Here is an 18758-nt window from a genome sequence, read left to right as displayed (position 1 = left end):
TTTCAACATAGAACTGCATATGAGTGGGTAAATCCAGCAGCCTATGGGTTAGTAGTGGTTACATCTTCAGAAGGAAGAAATTTGCCTTATGGACGTTTGGAAGACATCTTAAGCCGAGAGAGTTCAGCTCTGAATTGTCATACTAATGATGATAAGAATGCTTGGTTTGCCATAGATCTTGGTCTTTGGGTAATACCATCGGCATATACGTTACGTCATGCTCGTGGTTATGGAAGATCTGCACTCAGAAATTGGGTTTTCCAGGTATCCAAGGATGGACAGAACTGGACTACTTTGTATACCCATGTTGATGACTGTAGTCTCAATGAACCAGGGTATGTTGAAAATATTCTAGCTGCCTTTACAAAGTTGAACTGTCAATTAAAAACATGCTTTGCTATTTCCTAGCTTTTAGATGTAGGCTCTTGCGTCTCTAATTTTAAACCCTTCTTTGGTTCTTTTAAGAGCATTTCTAGTCCACAAACTTAGTTTCGCATTTTTATTTTCACTGATGTATTATGGACTTAAATGTTGATAAATATTGAAAATCTGTACTGTTGCGTTTTCCACAGAGTTGCTTCTTTGCTATGATCTTGTATATGCATATGGGTAATGGAGAGATTCACTGTTGTTAAAGAGTGTCTGACCATTATCACTCTACATTATGAAATGTAGAATGTAACAAATGTCTGATCTCAATATAGTAGTAAGATCAGATTGTTGCCTAATTTCTAATGTTTGTCATAGGCAGTGGAAATATGTTAGAGCAAATTTTGTTTACTCTTCCATTTGAAGACTAACACAGCATTCCTCTTCTTCCTCTGAATAAGCTGATGCTAAATAAGCTTAACTTGCATGGTAACAACATAACATGGTTTAGAGTAGTTTTCCCCAAACTGGGGTCGATAATCCACTGAGTACTTGCTGCTGGTTTGTAGCAAGTTGGCTGGTCATTTGATGCTGGCTTTTCTCTTTGTTTCTGTCTTGCCTTACAATATGGTAAATGCAGCTAAAACAAGCTATTAATTTACTTAGTATTATTTTTCCTGCAAGCAATTGCTATGGTAGCTACAGGAATATGGTAGCTACAGGAATTATGTAATTGTGACTGGGAGCCTTAAGTGCTCCGTGCAATCAAGAGTGGGGAGGAGAAGTGTTCCAGGAGACTCTTAATATGTGGTTCACATAATGGAAAAATTGAACTCCAGATTTAGAAGATGGCTTTAGTTTTCTTTTGGAGAAAGCAGGTAACACTTGTGAATTCACACCAGTGCTCATCCAAATTTTGTAACCCGTAAAGCTTCTTATTTTCATATTTTTCATGTTCTTGTCAGTTTTCATGCATTAGTAAATTAGCATTAGTAAAAGTAAGCCTCTCTTCTTTTTCTCCCAATTAACATGAAGATCTACAGCAACCTGGCCTATAGATCCACCAAAGGATGAGAAGCAAGGATGGAGACATGTAAGAATAAAACAGATGGGAAAGAATGCCAGTGGGCAAACACACTACCTCTCCCTGTCTGGTTTTGAACTTTATGGCACTGTGAATGGAGTGTGTGAAGATCAATTAGGTAAGGAAAATAATACATCTATCCAATTTGCTTTCCCACAAAGTGATAGTGAATGCATGGCATGAAGATAAGTGAATATGAGGAAAGTGATAAATTGAACTTTCTCATTGACCTTTTTTTAAAAAAAACTAAGCTCAAAATAAGTTTGGATGCAGTTTAGCTTTACCTTTTAAACATACTTTTACAATCTTGTCTAGATTTTTCTTTAATCTACATTTCAATTACTGTGTGTAGGAAAAGCAGCTAAGGAGGCAGAAGCTAATCTGCGGAGGCAGAGGCGGCTAGTTCGCTCTCAAGTTTTGAAGTACATGGTCCCTGGTGCTCGTGTAATCAGGGGAATTGACTGGAAGTGGCGAGATCAGGATGGCAGTCCACAGGGCGAAGGCACTGTTACAGGAGAATTGCATAATGGTGAGGAAGTGCTTATTGAATTTATAAAGAGTTTTAGATTAATAGTTTCATGTTCTATTGAATTGTGATTATGAAATCATCATTTTGTTTTCTTTGCTTCACTTTGAAAGGCTAATGCAAACCTAGAATGCATCAGGCAAGGTATTTCCAGGAGAGATAGGGAAGAGTTATTACCATTATACAAGGCACTGGTGAGATCTCATCTGGAATACTGTGTGCCATGCTGGTCTCCCATTTTAAGAAAAGTGAATTCCAACTGGAACAGATGTAGAGAAGGGCTACTAGGATGGTCAGAGGAATGGAGAACCTATCTTAATAGTGGAGACTTAAGGGGCTTAGTTTGTTTAGCCTAACCAAAGGAAGGCTATGCTGAGCTAAGATTGCTCTCTGTTAATACATCAGTGGGATAAATACCAGGGAGGGAGAGGAGTTATTTAAGTTAAGGGCCAGTGTTGACACAACAAATGGATATAAATGATCATCAACAAGTTTAGGCTTGAAATTAGACAAAGATTTTTAACCATCAGTGAAGTAAAGTTCTGCAACAGCCTCCTGAGGGGAGCAGTGGGGGCAAAAATCCTAACGGTTTCAGGAATGAGCTTGATAAGTTTGGAGGGGATGGTATGATATTGCCTACAATGACATGTGGCCCATCTGGGAATGCTAGTAGCAAATATATCTCCAGTGCCTGCAGATGGAACACTAGATGTGGAGAGGCTTCTGAGTTACTACAGTGAGTTGTTTTTCCAGGTATCTGGCTGGTGGGTCTCACCAACATACCTAGGATCTAACTGATCACCATAATTTGGGTTGGGAAGGAATTTTCTCCCGGGTTTCATTGGCAGACCCTTAGGGGCTTTTTGCTTTCCTTTACAGCATGGGGCACAGGTCACTTGCTGATTTAACATAGAGTAAATGGGGGATTCTCTGTAACGTGAAGTCTTTAAACAATGATTGAGGACTTCAGTAACTCAGCCAGAGGTTACAGATCTATTACAGGAGGTTGGGTGGGTGAGGTTCTGAGGCCTGCAATGTGCAGGAGGTTAGACTAAATGATCACAATGGTCCTTTCTGGCCTTGAAGTCTGAGAGTCTATGAGAAAATGTTACAATGTTTGTAGGGCACAGATGATTAATATTTTAGAGGAGGTCAATTAAATGTTATGATTTTCTTTTCACTGTTGCAGTTCAGTTGTAAAATTCTACATTTTTCTTTTTAATGCATGAAAATAGTCTGTTCCAGTACATATAACAAGTACAGTAGAAATTGAGTTGGTTTGGAAACGGTGAATATGAAATGAATATATCTTTACCATTTTGCTTCATTAAATACACCAAATTGTTATTGCAGAATCTGTTTGTGACATGATAAACAGTTTACAGCATGTAAAATTGTTGATTAGTACAAGATGATGAACTATGCCTCATATCTGCATTATCTCAAAATACCTTTCTGCATCTCTTCTAGCTTAGCGTTTGCAATGTTTTTCTTGGACTTTTTTTTTTTTTTTTTTTTTTAAATACGTATTCTATACCTTTCCTGTCTTGCTAGCTTCACTGGGATCAGGTCACTGTTTGCTTAATATAAAAGCGATTAACTTAATGGCCTACAAAAGCCATGGAAGTCAGAGCTCAGGAGGATATAGAGTGCTATCAGAGAGGCTCCCGAACAGTGACGATTATACTGTCTCCTTCTTTATTGTTTTCCCTTTCAAGGATACAATATCAACCCCATTTCTGATGCCTCCTGAATATAGGATCACTCCTTCCTTAGCTCTGTATTTTTTCTGTGTGCGGTTGTTAGCCCTTTAATATTATTTAAAGACATAATATTGTTTGGATATTTTTTTAAACTTCAGTGTAGCGTGTAGGGAACTCTTCCATGGCCAGTACACTGCTCTTAACAGATGCAGCCACATCCACAGCCATATTCTTATTTGCAATACTTTTCTAAGTATGGTTGGTGAGTAGTATTTTTATCATGCAAATCTCCTACTAAATCAATGGTTTATCTCCCTTTGTTAAAACTTTATTATTTAAAATAAGTGAAACTACTGCTCAGCCTTCTCATGTGGTTAAGTCAGATTACATAAAACGTATCAGCAAATTCTTTATCCGTACTATAGTCTTCCTATGCATTGCTGGAATATTGCAAGAAACATCCCAGTGACTTTAGTTGGAATTTTCTGAATTTTAAGGAGATATTGAAATGCTTTGTTGGACTGGGGCAAGAGTACCCAGCACCTTGCAGGAGCAAGATTCCTAATGCGTAGAAAGTGACCTCGTTATATATATGAAAAAATTTCATATCGGCTTTTAAAATCAGATAATCTAAAAATAATAGGGTAGGAAAGCTACTACTAACTATGAATAGTATATTTGATTTTGCTTTTCCAAAACATTCTCTCCTGAACCCCATAAGGAAATTCATATTTGTTTACCATGATAAGGGACTTACATCCCTATCTTGTGTGTAGAGTTTGGCAAGAAAAGCATTTGAAATCCTGAGTTTTTAATGGAGAAAAGGAAAAATTCAAATTTTGTGTGTCACCTTTCGCATGGCAAGTTTCAGTTTGAGGTGGCTTGAAACAGTTCATATAAAATCTCTTAAATGTTTATCAGTGCATAGTAAAAACAAAAATACTTCATAAACTGTGACACTGCTAATGTGGATACCTATTTTTGACATATGAAGATTGTGGCCATTTAAAAACACTTTTTTTCTCCAAAATGCAAGAGCATGTTGGCCTCGTTTGAGAATTGCCTCTGAAGTTGTATTTTCTTCTAAAAAATTATGCCTTTTGGGTAGAACTTTGCATAGACAAAAAAAGCATCTGATGATGCCAAAAGTACATTTTAATGTTTAACTTAAAAATAGCTCATATCTGTCTTTATTTGAAATAGTAAAACGTGCATCTGGCTTGACAGTTTCTAGGTCTCATTTCTTTCTGATGTGATATAAAATGACTAAAAAACCCCCCACATTTTTATGAGTTTAATGGAAAGTTCTGATCAGTTGAAACAGTGCTACCGACTTTCATTATAACAACATATAGTAAAGCTTAAATTAAAAAAAAAAAACCTTTATGAAACATTAAGATTGTGATAAACATTTAGACAAGCAAGAAATTAAAACATGAGAGTAACATTTTACCATTTATACACGATGTGAGCAGTAGTAACAATAGTCTGAATTAAGGGTTTAGATATTAACTTTATCTTTTGAACTTGCTTATGTTAGTCTTTCATCACAATGGTGTTAGAAACATCTTCTAATAAAAGAATTGAAAAGGTGCATCCCCTGTTAGAGCTATTTTCATCTCAAGTAATCATCTAGTCAAACATTCTATTAAATTTATTATTCTTTTGCAATTATAGAGTCCAAACCTGCCACCCTTACTCGAGCAAGTAGTCCTTACCTGTATAGTCCAGTGGAAGTCAGTGAGGCTATTCATGTGAGTAAGGAATGCAGGATTGGGTCCACATTAATTACTGAACTAAAAAACTGAGTTTCAGTAAAATTATTTGTATTTTCAATTGAATACAGGAAAGAAAAAAGTCCCAGTTTAATCAATTTTGTTTTTTAAATATGCATTCTATAACTTAAAGATGCTAGCACACTGAGCTTCATTTAAGCAACATATATAACAATGTTGTAATTATTACAGTTTCACAGAAATAAGTAAAGACATGAGAAATTTTAATACATAAATTTAATACTTATTTTAATACATAATTATGATTTTTGCTGACTTAACTTCCTTAATTTTTAAGGAGTGAAATTTGTAAATTTAGGGGAAACTGTATTAGCATCCTTTGTTATAGTAAACATTTTATCTTACAAATACTTCAAGCCCACTTATATGAAACTCATATCCATCTTTAATTAAAATAAAGATTTTTTTTTTTTAAACAAGAAGAAATGCCTGTTTAACAGGCATCTAGTATGCCAAATTCCAGCCTGGAGCAAACTTTTTTTGGCTGGATTCTCAGACCCTAAAAATAGAGATTAGTTAAGGCATGTGAATGCCAACTTAATTTAGTAAAACTATCAAATTATTTAAGTTCAAAAACTTTTTTCATTTTAATTGGCACTGAAGGCTATTTACTAATTTTAGTAACTCAGAGATACAGCCCTGATGCAAAGCTGATCCCATATTGTGGAGCTACTGTCTGACACGCTCCTGTCTGCTTTCTGCTGGGTCTCACAAACTCCTGTCCCTTTCCAGGCTGGATTGATGTCACCTGGGATGCTGGTGGCTCTAACTCTTACCGTATGGGCGCAGAAGGAAAGTTTGACCTCAAGCTTGCACCAGGGTACGACCCTGATTCAGCGGCATCACCCAAACCTGTTTCATCCACTGTTTCAGGCACAACGCAGTCATGGAGCAGCTTGGTGAAAAACAACTGTCCAGACAAGACGACTGCTGCTGCAGGCTCCTCAAGTAGAAAAGGAAGCAGCAGTTCTGTGTGTAGCGTGGCCAGTAGCAGCGACATCAGCTTGGGTTCGAGCAAAATGGAGCGGAGATCAGAGAGTGTAATGGAACAGAATATAGTTTCAGGCACTGACGTCCACGAGCCAATTGTTGTTCTGTCTTCTGCTGATAACATGCCTCAAGCTGAAGTAGGGTCATCATCCAGTGCAAGCACCAGCACCTTAACAGCGGACATGGGAAATGAAAATGCAGAAAGGAAGTTAGGTCCTGACAATTCCATACGTACTCCTGGGGAGTCTAGTGCCATATCCATGGGAATTGTTAGTGTGAGCTCTCCTGATGTTAGTTCAGTATCTGAACTGACCAATAAAGAAGCAGCTTCCCAACGACCCCTTAGCTCTTCAGCAAGTAACAGACTGTCAGTGAGTTCTTTGTTGGCTGCTGGTGCTCCAATGAGCTCCAGTGCAAGTGTTCCTAATTTATCTTCACGTGAAACTTCTAGCTTGGAGTCTTTTGTACGAAGAGTGGCAAACATAGCACGTACCAATGCCACTAACAACATGAATTTAAGCCGAAGTAGCAGTGATAACAACACTAATACTTTGGGAAGGAATGTCATGAGCACTGCAAGTAAGTAAGATATATTTTTGACAGAAAATGAGATCAAATGGTTCATGTAAGAGGGATGTGGAAGGATGTGTCTGTCTTTGGCTTCCTTTTAGACTTTAAATGTGGTCCATTCTGAAAGCTTGATATGGAATTTACATCAGCCCCCATTTCCTGTGTTTTTGTATAACTCATGAAGAGTTCATTGTATTTGGGAAATGGCGTATTGCTGTTTCTTCACTAATTTGTAACTATATTGGTGTCAACTGTCCTTGTTCCCTCTGTAGCATTCTCCAAACAAGAAAATAAGTTTATTCCTGTAACACATTTTTGAAAATGTGATACTTCAACAAAATTAGAGATGCTGGAAAAGTAACAGCAGCTGATTTATGAGGCTGCCTCTTTAATCGGTTCCATATTACATACATTTACACACATGCAGAGGTCTGATCTACCTGAGGGGGGAAAAGTATATATGTAATTACCAGTATTACTAGGGGATTTTCCTGCACATTGTGAATTGATTCTGTAGACTTAAAACTAAAGAACACAGTAAAAGAAAAAATAGTGTACAATAGAAAGATATTTTAAAATTTCCATGGATATAATTTCCCACTTAATATTAAGGCCAACTGCAATCCACTTTACTGAATTCATTATGCTGTGTATAGTTTGTGTATAATTATGGCTTTGATCCAACAAATCTTAGGCATATGCCTAACTTTAAGCATGTGTGTAGTTCCATTGTTTTCAATGGTACTGTATGTATTTTGAGGCAAGGTATGTGCTACAGTCCTTTGCTGGATTTAAGGTATAGTAAAGGAAGTATATAAAATCCTGCTGTTTATTATGAGTGAGTTCACTCTTCTGAGTTTTACAATGGCACTGTCTCTCACTTGGTGTATCATATAACTTGTAGATGTTTGTTTTGTAAATTTGACCAATTATGTTGTTTAAATTAGGGGAAGGCATTGATGAGCAGCCTTTTATCAAATTGACCAAGTTCAGAGAAATGAAGCCATCCTAACCAGAAAGCAACAGTTCAGTTTCATATTAGAATTGCCATACCTTTTGTGTTCCTTTTCCTTGTATTCTTTTTCTCCAAATAGGTGAATGACCAGCTACAGTAAAAGGGATTGCTCCTTGTTCCTTTTGTGTGTGCGTGCATGTGTGTTAATCTTTTTTCTTTGAATGATGATGTATAGAAAACTTTTCAGTTTGTTTTTGCTATCCATTCTTATGTTCATAAAGTGAGATCAGGAAAAATAATTTAACACTTTGGGGCAGGCATAAAGATAAAGGGGAATAGAGGAAGGAGTAAAGGAAGAAAGAGATTACTGGCTTTTTGATTCATAGAGCAGGAGAACAGTGCCAGTAATGCTGAAGTTAATTTGTGTGTGGGGGGTGGGGGGGGGCTTTGATTGAAAACAATAGTATGTGTTTTAAAGCACACTTAATTAGCTTCCTAGAATTTGGCAGCATGTTAAGACACATATTGTGAAACAGTAGTGATGCAAAGTGCAAATAAACCCAGTCCTTAACTTGCCAATTGCTTATTTCAAAATTAAATCTTAATTAAAAAAAAATTCTCTCCTTTTAGGAATTATTTTGAATTTTATAAAAGGACAAAATGGCATCTAGTAGAGATGTGGCACCAAGGACTAAATTCAATAAAGAAACCATACTTAATATGATGCATATGTAACCCACAAACCTCCTGGGTGTGGTGTTTTGTCCCATCTAGTGGCACAGAGACCACTTAGAGAGAGGTAAATGAGTCTGCTTTACAGCCTTCGTGAAGAGCCATATGGCTTTTAGCTCGTAGTAAAGGCTCATGCACTAAGCTCCAGAGGTCCCAGGTTCGATCCCGCCCGCTGTTGCTTTTACAAGTGTGGGTTCATCTGGGATATTTAACTGAGAAGTCTCTGAAGCTTGGGACGCGTTGGGGTTACACATAGCTAAGTGGAGGGCCTGGAATTCAGATACATTCTGCCTATAGGCTTGTCCAGAAACCGTCTGTCTGAAATTACAGATGATTGGGTCTGGGGATCTAGCTATTATGGTTGCAATTTAAAAATATCAGCATTTACCAGTAGTTACTATGCAGTGGTATCTGAGCTAACCAGTTTCTCTACGCTTGTATAACCGTGTAATAACAGCTGGCATGTGCTGACTTTGACTTCTACTGTACCTCATCCTTATTCTAGTAACAACTTGCTGTTGCTACTGTGGTTGTGTATGAGAAGATATCCACACTATTATAATCCCCCTTTTCAGGCTCTTCAAACTTAAAAAAAAAAAAAAAAAAATCCTTGGGCCTGAAATTTCTCGTGCTTGTCTTTAAAGAGGTATGGGGCAGTGAGAGGTCTCTTTAGGAAGTGAAGTTAGCTACTTAAAGGAAACCTCAACATTTAAATCTAGTTTGTGAAATTTTCAGGTACTATACTGCCTGGGACACCCCAGCCAATTTTTGTGATGTTCCTAGTTTTAATTTTTAGCCTATTGTGTAAGACTCATATCAGCAAAGGGGAAATGATTGACTACAGAATGAAACAGAGGCAGTAACATTTATTATACACAGAGCTATCAAATGCACTGAGTAAACAAACTGAATTTTTTTCTAAACTCTTTCTAATGTGATTAAATTGCTTGTGTCCCTTTTGGAAGCAATTTCCAAAATTGCTTTTTTTAATAATTAAAAAGCTTATTTTTAAAACTTCAAACTCCTGTATTTCACATGTTTTATAGAAATGATGTTTGAAAATCACATAACATGCAGCAAGCTATATTTTTATTATGGCCTGAGCCTGCGAACATACACAATCTTTACTTCAGGCATGTGAGAAATCCCATTGAAGTCAACGGGACAATTCACATGCTTAAAGTTAAGCATGTGCAGAAATATTTGCAGGATTGAGGTTTACGTGTTTGGTTTCTTACAGATACACCGTACGGCACTGCATATATAATCACGGTCACCATGTAAATACCCAGAATTCTGCCCATTGAATTACAGTAAACAAAAGCTTGCACATATGTCAGTTATCATTAAGGCCCTACTTCATTCGTGATATTGTGGATCCTGCGATATTGGGATACCACTACAGTTTTTATTTTAATTAGCTTGCTTTGCACAGTCCACAATTTTGCATACATTTTGATTATGCATTTAGTACTGCAATAACAGTAAAATATAAAAGGCTAAAGTGATTGGACTTGATTTCTACAGTAATTGTGTTAAGACTTTTATAATCTTCTGAAGTTTATATTGTACCAGTCACCTTTCTTTTGTAACGAATGTACTATTGTTGCAGCATAATGTCTCGTTAAAAAACAAAACAAAAAAACAGCAGGCATAACATTATACTAGAGTGTTTATATCCTTCCAGCAATTTTTTTTAAACAAATAGGTCTTCTCTGGCTTTTCCAAATTACCGCTATTAATAAAGGTCCATTATTACTTTTCTGTGATTTTCCATGTCTTGTCTGCACCTCAGCCACAATTATTTGAAGATCATCCAGTAATTCAAGTAGGGCCTTAATTATTATACATTTAAAATAAAACGCAATTAGTGTATTTTATGAGCATGTGTTCTTTTTTTCACAGTTCTTTTTTTCTTGTTTTTAGTCTTTAATGTTTTTTAAAAAGGTAAATTCAGAAAACGATTTTAAGATAAAATCATGGCTGAGATTTTTAACACAAGTTTGGAAATTAAGTTACATTTTTCATAGCACCTGTGACTGAAGTACATTGCCCATATTAATGAATAAACACAGTACATAGAATTAAACAAAACAGTACATATGTGAGAGAATGTCAGGTTAGGGTTTCTGTAGGATTTGTAAAATGCACAAACATCAGAATCTACAAAATTATATCCGTTCTAATGTTTCTAACTGTCTTTTTGCAGTTAGAATATTTTCTCTGTATATCTATTAAATTGTATTGACATTAGTTAGAGAAGAGATCAAATCAGATTAAACTGGGTTTTAAAGAAGGTATTGCAGATTTCCAAGGAATTTGTATACAGTGGGATGTATTTAATAAAATTTTGCTTAGTTTACATGGAGGTTGATCCAAACTGGACATGCGGTCTATTTTACACCCACCAAACAGTTGCTGTACACCTCTGTGTTTAGGACCCCTCTTCTCATAGGCTTCCTAGACAGGTTACCTATGGTGACTTTCAAGCCAAAAAACCCCACATTTTTTTTTTTTCCCCCAAACACAGGACTCATGCATGTAAATTGTGCTCTTCGAATCATTTATTGTATCTTACCATATCTTTATAGCTTCTCCTCTTATGGGTGCCCAAAGTTTTCCTAATCTGACTACAACTGGTACCACATCAACAGTGACCATGTCTACATCCAGTGTTACTAGCAGCAGCAATGTAGCTACAGCAACTACAGTTTTATCTGTTGGTCAGTCACTTAGTAACACTCTAACTACTAGCCTAACATCAACATCTAGTGAGAGCGATACAGGTCAGGAGGCAGAATATTCTTTATATGGTAAGTTTCATTTTTAAATGAACATAAGCAGACCTCCCATTAATGATTTTCCTTTTCTTCTTTATCTTTTTGATGGTTTTTTGTTTAGTATTTTATTTCCTGAACAGTGTTTGAGAGTTGAGCTGTTCACCTGTCATGAGTTATGCAAGGCTGTGCTCATTCAAAGGAATTTTGATATAATGGCAGTGTTTTTGTCCATTTTGTTTTTTATAGTCTAAATCTCTCTCCTGCACTCTTACTGATTTTTTTTATGTAGGCATTTAAATAATATATTTGATTTTTTGTAAAAATTGGACCAATGAGTTTAATGTCTAAAACCTTCAGTAAATAGATGTATTTTAAAATCAAACATTCTTCTTTGTGTGTTGTATAGGTATATTGGTCCAGATTTTTAAAGGTATTTAGGCATTCCTGTGCTTAGCATTACAGTTCCTAACTGATTCAGGAGCCTAAATATCATTTTCAAAAGGGTCTGAATCCCTTTTGAAGATGAGATTTAGTCTCCTAAACCAGTTGCAATGCTATACACAGCAATGCCCAAATATCTTTTAAAAATCCAGGCCATTGCCTTTTATCTCAGCGATAACACATTTTATTTTATGAATCAATAGAGAGAGAGAGTGTGTGTGTGTGTGTGTGGTTCCAGGAATCCCAATACCAGAGGAATGTCAACAAATTGAAGGGAATTTAAAAAAATGAAATGATTAAGAGGATGGAATGGTCTTATTTATGAGGAAAGACACAAAAGAACTTAAATGCACAATACAGATTAGCTTGGCTAAATGCTAACTATGGGATAAGATAAGCAGTTAAAGGGTGTAAATACTAAAATGGAAAAGGGGGAATTTAGGGTAGTCTAAGGTGAGTAATATATAGGAGTGAAAGGGATGAAATTGAGCCAAGGAAAATTTAGGCTGGATATCAGGAAATACTTTGTAGCATAGAGGTTTATTAAACTGGGGAATAGCCTCCTAAGGGAGGTCATGAGAACTCCATTACATGAGTCATTTAAAACTAAAATGAACAAAGCACTTAAAGAATGTAGAGAAGTTCTGTCTTGGGCCCCTGTCTAATGCCCATTCACTTCAATGGATTAGGCCCATTAGAGGGGATGGTCAAGATGTCTGAATATGCCTTTTCCATTTCTAATTTCTTTGATTCTGTGATACTAAATGGAACTAGTGTCACTCAAATATCTACATGTTGACAAAAACTTTTTGTTATGGCTCGGTGGCTGGGCTTAAAGCACACTGTACTCGGGAAAGACTGATGTGGTAGTCATAGAATTCCTGCTGGAGTCTTGGGAACGACACAGAGGTTGCTTGGATAGATGAATTTATTTGTTGTGCTCTGGTAGAGCCTCCATAGCAGAGGTGCAGATACCACCCCCCCCACCCCACACACACACACTAAAAAAAAAATCCTCTTTAGTAGACACTAGGGGAGTACGGGTGATTATACATTTTATCTTTAAAAATGGTGTTAACAAATATATTATCAAAAGAGTCTGTTACATTATGTCATTTGTAAGGCTCCGTGTCTGTCATGGAGGTCGTGGAAGTCACTGATTCCGTGACTTCTGCAATGGCCCCCCAGCTAAGATTTAGTCAGGGGTATTTATAGTTCAAGTCATGGACAGGTCATGGGCTGTGAATTTTTGTTTATTGCCCGTGATCTGTCTGTGACTTTGCCTAAAAATACCCATGATTAAATCATAGCCTTAGTCATGTGTCATGGTTTGGAACACACACTTAATGTTAGTAAAAAGGACACCATTAATTTGAAATTAGTCTAAAAATGAGTTAAAGGTATTTGAAGGTCGTAATCACCCCCGAGTACCGCTACCAATCTTTGTAGTTTTACAGTCCACATATTTACACAAATATGAAAGACCCACAATAAAAGGGGAAACTGACTGTGTGACTGAATATAAAATGCTATGAAATGCGTAATATAAACTGAAGAGGTAAAGATTTTTTCCCCCATTTTTACCAGTTCTGTGATTGTAGGTGTTACTTCTAAGAAATAGTTAGACACATACACTGCTAAATATTTTTACTGTGTCCTTTGAACAGACTCCTGTTTCTTTGCCAAGTGTGCTATCTTAGGTGCTTTACCTTTTTTTCTTTTCCACATTGCCAGAGTATCTTGAACTAGGTTTTAGCCCTGTCTTCCTTAATAGTTATTTTGTTTAAATGAAATCTGTTTTCATTCTTTCTTCTCTGCTTTTAGTTTTCAAAATTATATAATTTTTTTTTTTAATGGGTTTGTGTCTCTTTTATTTTATATATAGATTTTCTTGATAGCTGCCGGGCAAGTACTCTATTAGCAGAGTTAGAGGATGATGAGGATCTGCCTGAGCCAGATGAGGAAGATGATGAAAATGAAGATGACAATCAAGAAGATCAGGAATATGAGGAAGTTATGGTATAGTATATACCTACCATACAAAAATATTTTCCATTTAAATAAAGTATGCATATTGAAAGCTATGTAAAACACCCATAGATATGCTAGCAATGTGGGGACCTAGAACTGGCTTTTCTATCCTTAGAGCTTATTTAGAGTTATAATAAATACATAAGAGTACCCGCTCCATGCTCTGAGTCAACTTGACAAATTCTTAAAACAATTCAGCATAAATAGATATTGACAGTTACTTGCTAGTAGCACTATGCTAGCAGTAACATAAATATACCAAATTAATAAACCTCACCAATTAAACCACTGTACTACCTCCCCAATCTGACCCTCGGTTTGTTGGCCAGCAATTAAAAATACGGCTTGCAGTGTGCCCTGAACGCTAATAAGCTTGGACTGTTACAGACTGTGATCAGGGAATGAAAATTAAAAGGTGCAGGGCCGTGATAGTGAGTGCCATTCCACCAGCTCCTTCTTTTTTGTACCAAAGGAGCCATAGCTCATGTGCTTCCATGGCAGTATCTTATAAGGAGAAAAGGAAATTTCTAACACTGGCAGGTCACAGCCTTTTCAGACCTTTATAGGCCAAACCCAGCATTTTAGAATCAGCCCAGAAACCAATGAACAGCCAGTTCAGATCATAGATCACCAGTTTAATGTGCTCATAAAATGACACACAACTTAACAAATAGTCTGCCAAATTCTGAGTACCCGCTGCAGTTTCTGGGTGGATTTAAGACACAGCCCCATGCAGAGAGTATTGCAGTAATGAAATCTCCAGGTGACAAAGAAAAAGGATGATAGTTGCATCCAAAGTTTACAGTTCACTGTCAACATCAAAAGCAGTGGGTACAACCTTCTGGCTGTGTGAAAGTGAAAAAAGCTGACCTGCCACAGCTGCTACCTTCTCTCCTGTTATCGGCTGGGAATCTAATCAGACTCCTGGACTGAGAACCTGATCCACAAATGATGGGAACACAACTTCAGTAACAAGAGCCAGTGTTATTCTGGCCAAATCTTCTACTTCCCCTAGTTCAGTGATTATCAATGAGAGAAACGCGTACCCTTGGAGATATGCAGAGGTCTTCCAGAGGGTACATCAACTCATCTAGATATTTGCCGGGTTTTACAACAAAGCACTAGCAAAGTCAGTACAAACTAAAATTTCAGCACGGCAATGACTTGTTTATATTGCTCTATATACTATACACTGAAATGTAACTACAATATTTATTTACAATATTATTCCAATGGATTTATAATTATATGGTAAAAATGAGAAAGTAAGCAATTTTTCAGTAATAGTTTCCTGTGACACTTGTGTATTTTTATGTCTGATTTTGTAATTTAAATAGTTTTTGAGAGAGGTGAAACTTGGGAGTACCCAAGACAAATCAGATTCCCGAAAGGTGTACAGTAGTCTGGCAAGATTGACCAGTATCACTTCAGACTTTAGATTGAATTTCGGTAGCTTTGGAAGAAAAAAAGTGCACTGTATTTAAAAATCCTTAAAAAAAAACCTCATACACACAGGTCTTGCCTGACCCATTGTGGTTGATTCCATGCTCTGGTTTGGTTCCGTGATAGCTGTGATGTCACAGTATGTATGTGCTGGGACCTCAGAAAAGGAGGTGGCGAGAATGGACATTGCAGGAGCTAAAATGAGAAACATAAGACTTCTGGTGGTAATGGTTCTGAATTTCCTCTTAGTTTGCCTACGGAGTAATTCTTCACATCTTTTCAGATGTATTGAACATCTACAAATCACCTTGACTTCATTGGGATTCATGTGTGCTCACACTTATGTAAATCTGGCGACTTAGATGCCTAAACATAGATTTAGAAACCTAATTTATGGGAATCCAAGTTTGACAGCTTTGGCCTTACTATTTTATCTTTGAAGGTTTCCTTAAATGTTTCAGTTATTTCCATGGGAATTTGTGAACAACCTCTTGTGGCTAATTTTACATGCAAATTGAAGTATTTTTAAATCCTATTTTTTGTTAGTGGATAAGAGATCCTGGTAAGGTTGTGCTTTCAGTGAAAACTTTGAAACTATTTTTAAATATAGATCACTAAATGCTTTCCAATTAATTATTTTGAAGGCTAAAAATTAATTTTTAGTGAAAGTCATGGGCAGTAAACAAAAAATCACGGCCTGTGACCTGTCCGTGAGTTTTACTATAAATGCCCCTGACTTAATCGTAGCTGCTTCTTGGGCCCCAGGACACTGCAGCTGCTCTGAGGCCACCCACTGGGGGTATGGCTGGCCCTGGGGCCGCGGCAGATGTGGAAGTCATGGAGGTTCCGGAAAGTCACGGTGTCTGTGACTTGCGTGACGTCTGTGACAGACTCTCAGCCTTAATTATTTTCCCTGTTGTCTTGTATTGATGAATAAAATTGTTTGGAGTGGCAGGGAGTGCATTTGTAGCTACAAACAGCGTCAATTTGTGAATAGTATTCCCAATGTATATTTAATAGTAGTATTTTTTCAAAATGTAGATCTCAAAGCTCTTTACAAAAATGGGTAAGGATAGTTAACTCCCATTTTTCACTTGAAAAAAATGGAGGTTTTGACCTTGCTGAAGGTAACTTAAGAAGTTAGATCTTGGGAATAGAACCCCAGTACTCCTTTTTAGTTTGCTTTTAGTTTTACCTTTTATATAACTCTGCCTTATTTTGTAACTACTCTTTTTTGTTTAACTGTTGATCAAATGGTTTCTGTGTGGAATCTTGCTTCAACAGGAAGAAGAGGAATATGAAACTAAAGGTGGACGCAGAAGAACATGGGATGATGACTATGTATTGAAACGTCAGTTTTCTGCTTTGGTTCCTGCTTTTGACCCAAGACCTGGCCGTACTAATGTCCAACAGACAACTGATCTAGAAATCCCTCCACCAGGTATGCTGGAAGAACATTGAGGCTATGTCTACACTGCAGTTAGACACCCACAGCTGGCCCAGGCTGCAAGGCTGTTTAATTGCAGTGAAGACTTCTGAGCTCTGGCAGCCACCCACCTCACAGGATCCCAGAGCCTGGGTTGCAGCCTGAGCCTGAAATCAACTCTGCAGTTAAACAGTCCCACAGTCCAAGCCCCATGAATCTCCATCAGCTGGCATCTAATTTGCCCTGAGAGTGCTTGTTCACACTGTAAAAGCAAGGTATTGTAGGCAGTGTTCCCTCTAATTTTTAACAGGCCGTGTGCGCAAAAAATTTTTTCTGTGCTGCTGCCGAAGCACAAAAAAAAAAGAAAAAAGCCGAAGCTGGAGTGCGCGCGGTGTTTCGCCATGTGCACGCGGTTTCAGATCTGTATGCATGCACACAGCTTAGAGGGAACAGTGACTGTAGGTCTTTCTATCTGTAGTGCCCAATAACTGGAAGAGAGTTGTGGCTTCAGCCTGCAAGCGTTGTACAATAAATATCCATCCTTAGTACAAACAAATTGAAAAGACCCAGTATAAGGGGAAGATATTAAGGCTTGAAGGAGAAATTTAAGTGCATCTGGTAATTTAAAGGGAAGGATGTTGTCAGGTCCCTTGCTATCCTCTGCTACTACGGGAGAACCTGATAGTGAAATTGAATGAAAGAAATAAAGTTAACTCTTCTGCTTTCATTGTCCAAACTGATATGCAAAAAAGTAAACAAATAAGTAAATCTAGGTTTCAGAAATTCCTTTAGCTGTTGGCAACATAGATACATCATGCTGTTTTTAATATAATTTTATCCTAACACTGTTCCTTTGGGATATAGACATTTAATATTAAATCAGTAAATGTTCTTTTAAGGGCATATTATTATTAATGTTAAGTAGTATGTGTGGGGAGTACTTACGTTTCATGAATTTCTTGTTAATTGTTTCTTAAATGATTTTACAAATACAGGTACACCCCACTCAGAACTCCTGGAAGAAGTTGAGTGTATGCCATCACCTCGTTTAGCTCTTACCTTGAAAGTTACAGGTCTTGGTACAACTCGGGAAGTAGAGTTACCCCTAACAAATTTCCGATCTACCATCTTTTACTATGTACAGAAATTACTGCAGCTTTCCTGTAATGGCAATGTGAAATCTGATAAACTTAGACGTATTTGGGAGCCAACATACACGTAAGAGATTATAAATATATGAATGCATCTACAGTGGTTTTATTTGAGGATGACTGGCTAAGAAATTGCTGTAAAAATGCATGTTAAGATTTGTGACTGCCTTTTTCTCACAAGATGCAAAGAAAGTGATACCATCTGCAACTAATAACTTGAGGGAGAGAAGAGGGATTTTGCAGCAATGTAGAGTGGATCTGAAGAGGGTTACTTCTGCCTGCTGCTCTTCTAAAAATGCAGTGTTGAAGGAGGTGCTGGGAAGTAATCAGTGTCCTTAATAAAACGTGTCTGCGATGGCCTACTAGGGATGTGACTCAGTCCCTGGCCATACCCTGCTATATAGACTTTATGTAAAAGATCTAAATCTTTCTTACATTCTATTGCTTGTATTATAATTTTTTATCTACATTTTTTTATTGCAGATTCATTGTGGTTTTTGTAGTGCTTTGTAGAGTTTGGCATGGCTGATTTTGTATCTCTGATCTCATTAATGAAATTAGTGTTCAGTACAGTGGGGAGGTTTTTCATTCCATGAACTGTGAAGCGTGATACACTATTAATGTATTTTGGTTTTCTTCTGAGTCCCTATCCCAGTTACCTTTTCAGTAGTAGTGTATTTTCACTCATCCTGACCTTGTATCCAAGGAACTAACAGGTTTTTCTCTGAGCCATTTTCAGTATTGTTCCCTGAGGGTATGTC

The 18758-nt window shown here is 37.0% G+C and overlaps 1 protein-coding gene across 5 annotated transcripts in view; it reads left to right on the top strand.

Moving 5' to 3' along the window:
• The window catches only part of HECTD1 (HECT domain E3 ubiquitin protein ligase 1), a 91509-nt gene that overhangs the window by 54282 nt on the left and 18469 nt on the right, over positions 1-18758 (top strand). For 2 of the 5 annotated variants that reach the window (XM_048852428.2, XM_048852426.2), the window contains exons 22-29: positions 12-335; positions 1405-1571; positions 1806-1982; positions 6352-7047; positions 11317-11538; positions 13832-13965; positions 16705-16861; positions 17842-18064. In XM_048852428.2, the coding sequence (XP_048708385.1) occupies positions 12-335; positions 1405-1571; positions 1806-1982; positions 6352-7047; positions 11317-11538; positions 13832-13965; positions 16705-16861; positions 17842-18064 (2100 nt within the window). Of the gene's footprint in view, positions 1-11; positions 336-1404; positions 1572-1805; positions 1983-6210; positions 7048-11316; positions 11539-13831; positions 13966-16704; positions 16862-17841; positions 18065-18758 lie in introns of all 5 variants that reach the window. The other 3 variants (XM_048852424.2, XM_048852423.2, XM_048852427.2) reach the window with 2 other exon arrangements.

The sequence above is a fragment of the Caretta caretta genome, chromosome 6 (genome assembly GCF_965140235.1).
Source record: "Caretta caretta isolate rCarCar2 chromosome 6, rCarCar1.hap1, whole genome shotgun sequence".
Classification (NCBI taxonomy): domain Eukaryota; kingdom Metazoa; phylum Chordata; order Testudines; family Cheloniidae; genus Caretta; species Caretta caretta.
This window is presented reverse-complemented; position numbering and strand designations above follow the sequence as displayed.